Source organism: Phaethon aethereus, assembly GCF_964289735.1.
Source record: "Phaethon aethereus genome assembly, chromosome: 10".
NCBI classification, from domain to species: Eukaryota; Metazoa; Chordata; class Aves; order Phaethontiformes; family Phaethontidae; genus Phaethon; species Phaethon aethereus.
In genome coordinates, this window is record NC_138586.1 from 22,227,323 (window position 1) to 22,240,753 (window position 13,431).

The following is a 13,431-nucleotide window of genomic DNA, read 5'->3' on the forward strand; positions in this document are numbered from 1 at the left end:
TTTAAGTGGCTCCCTGGCAGTCCACTTCCTTATAAGCTGCCTGAGGGCAGACATATGCTGGCTCCTTCTGCCTGGACTCTAGCCTTTCTTCCCTAACTCTTGCTGGTCATCTGGTCAGTTGAAGCCGAGAAAGTTGCTGTTGAGTTCATTGCTGGCTGCCGTAAGTAGACTTAATGAGTCCAGTCACATGCGCTTTACAGATGTTGTTTGAAGTTTTTAAGGAGGTAGTATTTTAGGGGTATAATGAGAATTATTAAGCTGGTTTCCTATGTAGAATTACTGATCTGCTCTTGCAGTCATCGTTGTACTGCTCCAGAATATTCATAGTTGAATGTAGCATGCAGGATATGAAAGCTTACTACTTTTCTTTCCCACTTTAATTAGACACACTATAAAATTTTTGTTCCTCTTCTATGACATATTCAGTATGTTGAATGAAAGATTTTTCTGCTTTGAAAGGTATGCAAAATACAAGTAAGATCTACCTTTCTTGAGTGCCTCAATTTTTTTCTGAATTTTCTAGTAAAAAAAAAAAGCAGATTTGCTTTTAAATTTTATAGTTGTTAGCACTATTTCTTACCATCATAAGATTATGAGAAAGTTTAAAGAATAGCCATACACTGTTTGGAAGAAAAGAGATCTAGGTCTGGAAGGGGCCACTTGTGTGGGTTTTTTTCTTTGTTTTTCCCAAACTGTATATAATGTACAAAAATACCTAGGTAGCTCTCTGTGTATCTGTTTTGCATTCTTCAAAGAGCAAAATCAGCAAGGTAGGAAAGCAAATATCGCCCAACATCAGTGATTTGCCCAAAATAGTGTTAACCATGTCATCTTTTAGCTAGCTAAAGAGAATCAGCTTTAAAAAATATTTTTTGGAAGGCTGGCACTGCATGAAACTCTCTTTAGTAGTTGAGACTGCTGTTAATACTTCCTAATTTTTCCATTTGATAATCAAGGTATTATAAGCAAAAAGGTTTTTACTAAACTTTTTCATACTATGTATCAGAACTGCAGTTAAAGAAAGTGTGATGGAGAGGAGTAGCAGTGCAGGTACTTCAGAAATAGGGCCAGAGTAATGTTTAGTGTCTTTAAACAAAAAAATCCTACAATATTTTAGTGTGTTTACTAAACTCTGTTGGAACACAGACCTTATGGTAGGGATGTGCCGTGATCATGTGCTTTCAAAAATAGCAACTGCCCGTGTTCTCTCGAGATGTTTGAGTTTTAGCAATCCAGAAATTGCAGCACTGAGCATTCTTCAGAACCTAGTAACGACCATGCTGTGCATCCATCATCATCACAGGAGTCAAGCACACACTCCATGGTGACAGCTTACACGGCCACGCTCCACCATCGTCCATCCTGGGCCAGCGTGTGGTCAGGTCCTGAAACGATAAGGAAAATCCCACTAAGGCTATCAGCGCTGCTTCTCCTGTGTTTTAGATGGTGTGGAAGGGGGAGGAGAGCCAGGTCAAGAAGACTGGAAGTTAGCAGTTGGCAAAGAAATTGATCCTGGCTCTGAGAAGGATTTTTGGATGCTAGTAGAGAACTGACATGGATGGAACAAAGTGTCTGGGAACAAGAGCTGTTAACGTAGAATTGAAATTGGATGAGAAGTTAAAAGCCTGAGTAATACAAGGGAAGGAGGAGTTAAGAGGTGAAGAGTTGCAGACAATTCTTATTACATCATGCTAAATTCTATTTTCAGTCTTTAATAATTTTTAGTGTAGACCTTATCAGAGAAAGCAAGTTAACTAACAGTTATACAGATCCACTTGGAGAACTTTGAATGTCTTTTTTTTTTTTTTCCCCCTTTGTTGAAACTGTCAGTTTTATTGATGTAAAATGAACTAAGAGCATCCATACTCATTTGATCATGAATGCGTTTCCAAGTTCCTTGGTCCTGGACCTGTTTCATCTCCCACCACTGTTTACAGTATGCTCTTATATACCTTACTGCAAGCAATGTTTCTTAAAGAGTTGTCTTCCAAACAAAGAGAGTAATATTGCTCTGAATTTAATTCTGCCAACTTATGTTCTGTCATCAGAGTGATGTAGAGCTACCACCTTGGACAACATCTTCTGTGCTGTAGGAAATTCTATAACAGGTGGACCGTTTGGGTCACTGGATGCTTTAGTCCAGTCGTGGAAGTTGCAGAGCGGAAGAACCTGGATCAAAGATCTTATGTTAAATTCATTGAATAATTTAGGTGGGGAGAGACCTTACAAGGTCACCTAGTCCTACTCTCTGTTTAGAGCAGGATTGACTTCAGAGTTAGGTCACGTTTCTCAGGACGTTGTCCAGCAAAATGTTGAGTACCTCCAAGGTTGGAGATGCCAAGACTCCTATGGACAAATTGTTCCAGTGCCTCACTGTAAAGGATGTTTTTTTGTCTTAATTCCAGTCAGAGCTTCCCTTGCTGTGACTTGTGACTGTTGTGTCTTTTCCTTTTGCTGTGCACGTTCCTTCCCTTTCCCCTTGTATTGGAGGACTGAGCCTGGACACAGTATTCCAGGAAGCAGCTTCATGAGGGTCAAATACGGGGGAATAATCATCTCCCTGGAATTGCTGGCTACGCTCTTGCTCCTATAGTACAGATGTGCTAATTTCACATGGTTGTGAGCCTGTTGCTTTTGTTATAGTTTCTGATATCATTCATGTTTATTTCTCTTACAAGACTTGGATTGGGAATCGAAGACGGAAATATCGTTTAATGGGGATTGAGGTCCCACCCCCTAGAGGAGGTCCTGCTGATTTCTCTGATCAATCTGAATTTGTTTCTAAATCAGCACTTAATCCAGGAGAGGAAACTGCTACTGAAGTGGGGGATGATAATGATAGGAATGATGAAGTATCAATCTGCTTATCTGAAGGAAGCTCACAAGGTATTTGAAAATGCAGTTAACTACTGTGCGTATATTTTTAATTTTGTGCAGTGTGCATGCTTTGGATTCTCTGTTGTACCCATTCAAAAATGTCTGAAAGAGTGTCTAACAGTCGCAAGTTACCTGCCTTGGCCATACTGAAGGTACTGTTTGGTCTCTTTCTTTTACCTCTCTATATGAATGTTGTTGGGTTTGTGTTCACAAAGCTTGCAGAAACGTTTTCTCATAAGACCTTCGTTTCTGACAGATTCTTCTGAAGTTAATTGACAGGTTCACAATTTGCTGGTGCAGCTGAGAGATGGACAGACAGTACAAATGTCTGTCTCACTTCCTTAGGAAGCCAGGTTTTCAAAAATGTTCTCTGATAACTGCCAGTTCTACACAGCCAGCTTGAATATCCATTCCTGTTTGCCCAAATCACACCAACAGTTCTCATCTAAAGAAGCACTAATGCGTGTGAACCTGTCCACTTTGAGCTGACCAGAGCTATGTACTTCCAGTTTTCCTGATACTAAACTCATGCTGATGAGGTATATTCAGAAGATATATTAGCTCAGACTTGGTCTTGAACTGAAAGAGCTTCACCATATGTCAAAGCATAGCGGAACTTCTTCCATTAGGCTGTCTGCGGTGCATGTATGGTCTCTGACAAGCAAATACAAACCAACAGAAAAGATCAAAGTTGGTAACAAGGGACTACTCAAAGCCTTAGAACTGCACAGATGGGGTGCCTGTGTGTTCTCAGTAAATTGCATGATCTTGAGTGATAAGTGTCTCAGACTTAATTCCCTTTTACTCCACCTCCCAGAACTGCATGACCACATTAAATTGATCTTTCCCTTTCCCTCTTGTACATTAGTGCTCTGGGCCTAGGGCAGCAGCTATGAACTGCTGCTTGGCACATTCACTACCTTCCCGAGCTCAACTAATTGCTCCCAGTGCTTCTGATTAGAAGAGATCAATAAAGCCTTTGCTCTCTAAACTAAAAGGAAGTCTGATCTAGTGCATACTATTGCAGCTTAATATGCCAGACTTGATCTTGTCATTTTGTCTGCGCAGTTTAAAGGAAAGAACTAGAAAAACGGAGAACTGCTGGGAATGAATTTGTGATAGCTTTGTCATATTCTACTGTAAAGAGACTAAGATGATAAAGAAATGGGCCAAGTGATTGAAAGACAAGTGAGATGCAGAATCTAAGAGTCCTTGATTTGCCTGAGGTGTGGAAGGAACTGATTTAGTCAGATCAGTTTGAAAGAAAATGGTGACGGGGAAGAGGATGAATTCTCTGTAGCTTAAAGTGAGGAATAACACTACATTTATTGAACGAGGCTTTCATAAAACAGGATAAGGCTGTAAGACTATGAGTAGATTATTAGAGTCAAAGCTTAAGGAAGTGCAAGAAAACTATAGGATTTCCACAGCATCCAAGAATCCCCCTCTCATTCTTTTATTCTACTGTAAGAATTATTTCTATTCATTTCTTCAGTTCAAAGGAGTAGGTTTCACTGCTGCAGCTCATCTTCTTTTGAACTTCCTGGAAAATATTTCCACCAGTAATCATGTGTACTATTCAGGCACAGATATGTGATTATTTTAATGTTTGAGAACTGTAACTTTTGGTCCTAATTTATTAAAAAAACCCAAAACACAACAACAAAAAAACACTTTCAAAGACAGGAAAAAGATACTTTTAGTCACCTAATTAGAGTGGAAGTGTTGATGGCACTTGTTTTTAAAATGTAGTGTGTAAATACTTTAAAAAAGCTGTACTCTGATGCAAAACTAAGCATTAAAGTTCTTATGATGCCTTACCTTTTTAAATGTATGCTACTTGAATCCATACTTTGCGTAAATGCTCTGTGGAAGCCATTATAGCTGTGCCAGTTTATATTAGCTGAGGATGAATATTTAAAGAGTTGAAAGTGCTATAGGGAGTTGCTTCTCTCGACTATTGAATCCAAGTGGTGACTGTCAGGGTTACTGAGTGACTGGTGCTTCAGGCTGTTTCAGAATCCCTCAGGTGCATCTTCAGTGACCTTCATTCCTCTGAGCCTAATGGTGGGATCGTATGTTGCTCCCTGCTTTACGGTTCTCTCATTTGGACCCATTTGCTTTTGCTGCTAGCAGAAATTTTCTCTGAAGTTGTGGCCAGTGGCAGATAAAATTTATTTGAAAGAACTTCAAATAAAATTGGCTCAGTTTAGAGATATTTTACTGGTAGAAAAGTTATTTAAAACAATAACTGTCTCTGTGTGGCCTAAATATTATCCTCACTCTGAAACTGTTGGTACTCCTCAGTTAAATCCCATTACCCCTGTGTTTGCGTGGACGTGATACACCCTGCATCATTATCTGCCCTCTCTTCCAGCATCCCACGTGCACATCTGCTGCCCGTTCGCTTCCCATGCCTCCTTTCCTCTTCAGGTGCAATAGCTGGACAGTTCGACCCTTTTCACGCAAGCTCTGCCCTCTGCAGAACTGTGTAATTTTACTAGCGCTTGGAAGCAGTGTATTTCCAATTGATAGCCTAGCTGTTAACGGCATCATTTCAGATTTTTATCATGGCTGTCTTGCCTCTGTGTTTTGGTTTATTTTCTGATTTGCTGTTTCTATCAACCATTTTCTTCTTGACAGTATATTAAGTGTGGAGAATTAAAATAAATCTGAGAAACATTCATCCCTCTGATTAAGTATATGGTTATCTTTCTTGGCTTTTTCACGCTGGCCATAGTTAGGGCTAATAAAATCATCTAGTGCTTGTAGTTGAAATTTAAGGAGAAGATTTGCTCTGTTTTCAAGTGCATACTTTGCTTATACGTAAAGAGAGAAGCCTAGATTCACTAGGAATAAACATTTGCCATACAAGAATGAAATAATCTGCTTGATCAGTTTTTGGTTCATAACTAGTCAGTGCCTGCAAGGAGAAAGTGGGATTCTGATAAGTACCCTATAATTTCAGGGCATGCAGGATTTTTCATATATTAATTTACTTCTAATGTTTAAATAAAAAAGTTCTGGGCACCTCTGATGTGAAACTCTTCATCACCTTTGAATATTCCAACCTGAACCTAAAACTAGGACGGTTTTGGTATGTTGCAAGAGAGTAACTGATAGTTTTCCTGTTGTTTCAAGTAGCGAGTGGCATGACTTTGCCCTGAAGTACTTGTGATATGATGTCTTTATTAAAAAAGTCATCCAGTATTTTTTTCTGAATAAACATTGATAATATGACTTTGCTTTTGTATCTAGCAGATGTGACATATTTAGTGGTAAAGTCTGTTAAATGTTCCTTCAGCATAAAATTTGAATGAAATCTGAAAAATTAATTTATTTCTGCAGAAGAGACAAATGAAGCTCTTCAAAATGAAGAAATCGGTCACAAAGATGATGACCAGAATCCAGTATCTACTGATAATGTGGTATGTATACCTTTCCTTTTCCACTGACGTGACCTCCTTAATTGCGAATATTGAGGCTATTGTCCAACACTGGTGTTTTTCACTAGGTGAAAACTTCAGTTGAGTGTGCTAAGAGTCCTTCCGTATCGGTTGAGCACTAAAAGAAACTGCACTGAAAGTACTAAAACAATAGAGCTATGTACATTCAGTAGAAATGGAATTATACAGCTTTTTCTGTATTATAACAACAATCCAGTGTCCTTTGTCTAGAGTGCAAAGCACAATGCTAGGGTAGTGCTCTATAAGTACCTAGTATAGTAAAACGGTAAGAATAAAAAGCCCAGAATAATAATTGAAAGTGGTTTCCTGTAGCTTTAAGAAAGTCAGATCTTTAGTGCGTCCTCTCTGTAGCTAACCTTGAATACGTGAGATCAGGCTGGGGTGGGTACGTCCTCTTCATTCCCGTACCCTCGACAGGGCATTATTTAGATGTTTCTTGTTTTCTCACTTGCATTCACCTTGAGTCAAACACGGTTGTTCTTGCTGGTTTTAATTGGCTGCAGTAAGACAAGGAAGGAAAGACAGAGGGAGGAGTCATGGCAAATAATGCAATATGTCCCCTTTGTTTAGCCTGCCTTCTCTCAAATTAGAAGAAAGGAGAGGAGGAAGAGGAGAGAAGACCCCAAGTGGTAGGGTAATTTTTATCTTAAAAGTTATCTGCAGAATGATCAGGTGATGGTTCCAGTTCCCAGTTGCACTCTTACTGCAGTCAGAGCTTAAATGACAGTAGCTCAGAACATGACAAGAACATTTCTGTTACATTAATCGCACACAACCTGAAGTGGGAAAGGGAACAGGAGATTCCCTTCCCTCTATGTATTTGTAGAGGGGAGAACATTTTCTTTCTTTTGTTAATATATGATCATCTTTTGTGTAAAGTGAAATCCCATGGCTGTATTATCTGTGGTTGCCTGAATAGAAACAGCTGCCTTTTTCCCTTCTGTTTACCTTAGTGGCCTGCCCTGACCTTAGATATAATCACTCTGAGTTTCAGGCTGATGCGTTTACCATGGACATGCAGAATGTAAAATGACAAAGGTAAAAGGTTTGCAAAGATGATGTCAGAGAGACTCAGTTCTTCAGTCCACCTGAACTCCAGCATTATATAATTTGATATAATAAGAGGCGGGGGGGGAAGAGGAGTAGTTTTCCATACTCTGTTCTGAAAACAATTAACAACTTTTCAAAACTGTATGCAGTTAAAGTTGGACTAACATACATTGGACTTGCATAAGAGATATGGTTTTCTTACTTGAAATTCTAATCTGTTCTTTCCCCTAGTATCCTAAAATGCATAATTATAAGAAAGATAGTGTGAATGTTTGGCACTTACTTAGAGACTCTTTCCTCAAGCTGAATCTAAAACCAGAAATATTTGAATCACAGTGTTAATCAGGGTATGATATAGCAGCAGACAGAAAATCTTTGTGACATTAAGGCTTTGAAATGTTATCACTTCAGCTGGGTTGTCAGACACTGAAGCACAGAAGATGTTGTTTACTCTCCCTACCTTCAACACATGCTTGTGAGCTTGGTGCGTACTACTGGTGAGAGACTGTTAACCTCTCTTGAAGGATTTCTCCTTGGTGATTAGAAGGCAATTGCTGATGACTGGTCTGCAGGCAGACAGAAGACGACACACATAGGCTGCAGAGAAGAAACCTCCTCTAAAACAACACCTCAAGAACTAACCATTAAAGTGTATTGTGTCAGTACAATACACTTTATTGTGGGCCCTTGCCTAAGCTGTATTAAACAGTATACTAAAAAAATGTAGTAAAATTGCTTTAACTTACTATATACAGTCTCTTAAATGTTTACAGCTGTCAAAACAATGAAAAATAGTGACAAACAGAAAAAAAAACCCAAACCCTTCTGTTTCCCTCTCAAAAATGAAATTTATAGTTTCATCTGGGCAGTCATCCTTCCGAGTTCATGATAAAATTGCCATTCTTATCACTATGTAATTCAAATTTATTCCATCTCTTTGAGATCTAGCTTAGATATGAACAAAAATTTAAAATCTCATAGGTTCACCAAAAATGTGTAAACTTTGCTCATTTTCCTATTGGCATAGCCTTTTAACGTCGTTTTCTTACATAAAGAAGGTTTCCTGTTGGGAAGAAAAACAGAACATGCAAGTGGTAATTAATGTAAAAGTGAATCTTTTAAAACTTGAGTGGCCTGGTTTCCACTGGAATGTATTTCAAAGTTCTAAATAGCATTAAGGTTGGTCTCTAACACTGTACTTTAGGTATCTTTAGAAACTCAATATAAGAAGGTCCCAAGAATTTTTGTGAATTAAGTGAAAATGTCCATGTGTATGCATTTGGAACTGTTCTTTCTATCAACGTCCTCTGCTGTTCACGGCATTTGACTTGCACTATAGCCACAGAAGGGCAAAGGAGACCTCTTCATCTTTTTAGGCAAGAAGTAGGTCAGTGAGGACTTGCCTGTCACTTGCCATAACGTCTGTTTTGCTCCAGAGGAATAAACTTCCATAACCTTCTTTGCCCTGCAGGAAGTCTTCAACCAAAGGCTTGCAAAGTGCAGGCTTGTGCAGGCTGTAATGGGATATAGTGTGCAACGGGATGCCAAAAGCATGGTGAGATATAGCTCCTCCTCTGCAAACAGCCCGAGTCACCATGGCAGCAGCTCTGAGTAGGGACAGTTTCAGTTTGGATGCTTCCCAGATCTTGTGGCCAAGGCGCATGATTGCCATCTAATGGGGGCTCCACAATTCAGAATTCCTTAGGAGCAAGCAAAAGGTCCTGTTACCCTTTCATGCCAGTTTGAGATACAGATTGACGTTTGTTTGTCTAATCTACACATTCAAATATTTGGAATGAACCGTTTACTTCTGTTTCAGAAAATAGAAATTATAGATGATGAAGAAAGTGATATGATAAGTAATTCTGAAGTGGATCAAATGAGTTCTCTTTTGGATTATAAGGTGAGTAATTAGGCTATGAGTGTTAAACTGGATAGTCCTTCACAGACAGTTCAGATGGGTGTATCTGCAAGGAATTCAGCAAAGGCAGGTGGGAGCCCGGGACTCCTGCTTTTATGAGGAAGTCATGGTACCACACATCACCCGCTCAGTCACATCTCCTCATCCCATTTAGAGCCAGATTACCCGTCTTTCAACCCAGAGGGAAGCAGGAAAAATCCTGTTTCTACAGAGGAGTTACATTACTCTAGCTGCAGCCATCTGCAGCTCCCACCACGTGTCCCAGACAAAGTAATTTATTTAGCCTCTAAACCAAAACTTTTCTTTTTGTGCGAGAATTGTTCTTAGGGGTGCTGCAGCATGCTTTTACATGCTTTTTCCAGTGCTGCCAGCTCTGGAAAGGGACGTAACAGCTGGAATTCTCTAATAAAATGAGGGGATTTGAGAAGAAGTCATTCTAGCCGTGTAGTGCAGAACATATCTGGAAGCAGTAGTTGTGGGAGGGAGTAAAAGCAGTCGAATACCTGACAGCCGCTGTCTTCTGCCAGATGGTAAAGGTTCTGCACGTGTTACTGCTCTCGTGAGAGTTGCCACAGTTCTGTGTTGTATATTGAGCATGTTTTTATCTATGTAGCTGATTTTTTTACTTAGAAAAGAGGGATGTTCTACTAACGATAATTACCAAAATAATAAGTAGATCATCTTTTCAGAACAAAAATTACTCCTCCAAGCAGTCTTTTCCCGGTAAGAGCAACGGAGAATGAATATGGAGAGGGAATGACCTTTTCTTAATGTCACCTGTCACCACAGTGAACGGCGTGTTGTGACAGCCTGCCCTGCAGAACCTTGTTTGTTGGTTTGTTGTTTGACATTAGTGATTAGTTGTGCCTATGCGTGTTCTGCGTAAATTCGAATTCCTCCTTTGGCTGGGCAAAATCTAGTGCTAAATAGGAAAATTCTAAGTTTGCATCTGAAAGAAATGCATTAAGCTAATTTTCTTATGAAAGCCCAAATATTTCTCTCTCATCTCGGAGCTTTTATAAGCTGGAACAGTATGGTGAGCAGTGTTTTGACTGAAGAAATGTGAATTTTCTGGGGGGCAAAAAAAAAAAGCCAATGACCATTTTTTAAAGGCTTGTTAAAAACCTTCCAGTTCATCACGTAGTCTCACCTTTCCATATCAACTAAGTTGAATTACAGCCAGTCTAGCAAGTGTAAGCGTGAATATCAGAGCATAGTTCTATGTTACTAAAAAATGTATTTTCGTCATTAAAAGAAAATGCCAGCTTGTAAGTCCACTAGTGAAATTATGTCATTATTTGCTACCACCAAAACCAGCCACCAAGGAACGTTTTGTATGCAAAACTGCCAACCTAATTAATCACATGGTTGCATAAGCAAAGGTGGGGTTTTTCTTGCTTCTGATATCCCTCGGTAAATTCAGTGCTTACCATGAATTATCTGTGAACCTAAATGCCTACTTTCTGTGTGCATTGTGCATTACTAACAATTTCTGTGTGCGTATTTTTTTCACTGTTTTCTTACGGAGGATGCGCATTTGGTGCTACTACGCAGACAGCTTTTGCAAACATGCGCAATGACTTTGATCGTTGAAAGTGAACTGTTTATTTAGGTTGCATGATCTTTGCAAAGGAAAATAACCAGGGGAAATGAATTTTAGCTCTACACTGATCAACAGATTAAGCATTTTGATCATGCATTCCAATCAGTTGGTAAGTTTGAAGGAGAAGAGATATTTGGAATAAACTGAAGTACTTGTCAAACCTGAATTTTTAATTAAGTTTGTTATTTTTATATTAAGTGATTTGCAAGTATAGTAACATGTATGTATGCAAAGGTTGGGAAAGTGCCTTTTTAGCCACAGCATGCACATTCTTGATAGTTCTCCATTTTGTAAATACATTCCCATTTATTCTGTAGCCCGAGAGATCTTGTTGGTGTGCTGACGCTTCATGATGCATGTCAAACTCAGCTGCACTAGAGGATGCTGTATTTTAATTTGTGGTAGCTTTGAGGAATTTTCAAGTAGTTTTCCCTGATCTTCGTGTCAAGTTTCCTGGTGTAATAATGGAATTTAGTTGCTGTCTCTTCTCACAGCCAGCCTGCCTTTTCTTCTAAGAAGAGACCTGGGCTTTGTTTTTCTTTATTTAAAAATTGAATTAGAGGTCATGCTTATAAATTAAAAAGCAGTGCTTCTTTAAAAGGTTCATGTAAACTTTGGCCCAAATCAAATGCTTTCGTGATAGTAATTCTGAAATGCCTGTCTGCGTGTAACATGGCTGGCTGTGACAAGTCTCTTGTGGAGGATAATGAGAAATGAAACGGCGTACGCTTCTGCAGGTTTACTGTGACGCTACTGGTCGTTCATCAGAAACTTCTGTTTGTATCCAAAGTCTACATGCATTGTTTTATAATTCTGTAATTTAGAACTTTTGGTTTTACTTAATACTGTTTTTGGCAGGAATCATAATAAACACATTTTCACTCAAAACATCTAGTTTTAACACAAGTATGTTTAGGTGTCATTAAACAGGTGCAGTTCTATTTATTATTTCCAGAACTTTATGTAATTTTCCCCCACAGAATGAAGAAGTCAGATTCATTGAGAATGAGTTGGAGAATCACAAACAGAAGTATTTTGAACTACAGACATTTACTCGCAGTTTGATACTTGCTATTAAATCAGATGATAAAGAACAGCAGCAGGTAAGTCCTGAAGTAGGTTTTAGTAACGGAAGGTGTTTGTCATTTTGTGTTCTGTGACTCCCTTGGTTTTATTCCGTAGTGTCCAGAGGCTCAAATTATGATTAGGGCAGCATTGTGCTGAACATCTTGCAGACAAAGAAAAGCTGAACTCTAAACAAAAGAAAGATCATTGTACAAGCAATGACATAGGAAAAGACTTTTACAGAGGGACAACCGATGCACCAGTGTACACTGAGGGGCTGGGATTTGTCTGCTGTGAGATCTAAGATGCGAGATCTAGGAAAAAAAAGCCAGGCTGCTTCAGTTTTACTGTACCGCATAAGATACATAGCACTTCTTTTAATGCTTGGTTGGATGATATCATCTATGAGTAACGTTCTGGGCTTTATTTAGGAAGAGATACTGTTGCTTTTATTTTTTTCCTTTTGCCTTTACAATCTACAGTTTTTCAGGTGTAAAAATAGAAACTGTAACTTGCAAGCAAGAAACATAGAACACTTTTACATCCAAAATAAATTTGGCTTATGGTTGTTTTCTATATTTTTTCATAAAACCATGTGAACTGAATATAAAGAGAAGTAAATTTGAAATCTATGAGGCAAATCAATAGATCTCTAACAGCAATGGCGTTGTATGCAGCACCTAATTCTATCTCCTGCACGATCACAATATAGCATGGTTATAGATGTTTTAAAGCTTTTGCATGTTAAAAATATCTGAGTAAAATTATATAGATCATTTGGTTTTGTCCAGTTTGGGGGGAAAAAAATTGTTTTGAGCTGTTTCCAGAGTAACTTCTGGAATTGTTATAAGATCTTGGTCAATGTTTTTCCTTTCAATATTTATCAATACAGACTTTTTTTTTTTTAACCTATCCAGTACCAACACTGACTGAAAAGCTTAACAAAGCTATTTTTTCACTATATGTTTAAATGACATTTGAATGCTGACATAAAACATATACCTAATACTGTATTGTAATATTTTTTTACTTACAGGCACTGCTCTCAGACTTACCTCCTGAACTAGAAGAAATGGATTTCAATCATGCATCCCCAGAGCCTGACGATACCTCATTCAGCTTGTCATCTTTATCGGAGAAAAATGCCTCAGACAGTTTGTGATTTATTTTTTTTAATCGACAGAAAAAGAAACCCTGCGTAACGTGTAGGTTTCAAGAGAACAGCATTTTGCTATCCAGTGTTCTTCAGTCCAAAAAAGAAAACCCAAGGTGAAGTAGACCTTCCTGAAGGATGACTGTAGTATGTCATGGCTACAGTTTGCAGTGTCAAGAAATTTCAAATGTTGTTTTTGGTAAATGAAAGAACTGTGTGAGGAAAGGTTTCACTTTTAGCGGTTTGGCCTTGATTAGGATAACTTCTGACTCTCCAGAAAAACTCCTGCTCTGTA

General features: G+C 38.6%; 1 protein-coding gene across 1 annotated transcript in view; it reads left to right on the forward strand.

Moving 5' to 3' along the window:
• HDX (highly divergent homeobox) overlaps positions 1 to 13,208 on the forward strand; it is a 39,177-nt gene extending 25,969 nt beyond the window's left edge. The window contains exons 5-9 of the mRNA XM_082004029.1: positions 2,679 to 2,886; positions 6,226 to 6,305; positions 9,214 to 9,297; positions 11,899 to 12,021; positions 13,020 to 13,208. Of these exons, the coding sequence (XP_081860155.1) occupies positions 2,679 to 2,886; positions 6,226 to 6,305; positions 9,214 to 9,297; positions 11,899 to 12,021; positions 13,020 to 13,145 (621 nt within the window). The 3' untranslated portion in view covers positions 13,146 to 13,208. The remainder of the gene's footprint in view (positions 1 to 2,678; positions 2,887 to 6,225; positions 6,306 to 9,213; positions 9,298 to 11,898; positions 12,022 to 13,019) is intronic.
• Positions 13,209 to 13,431: the final 223 nt, after the last annotated feature.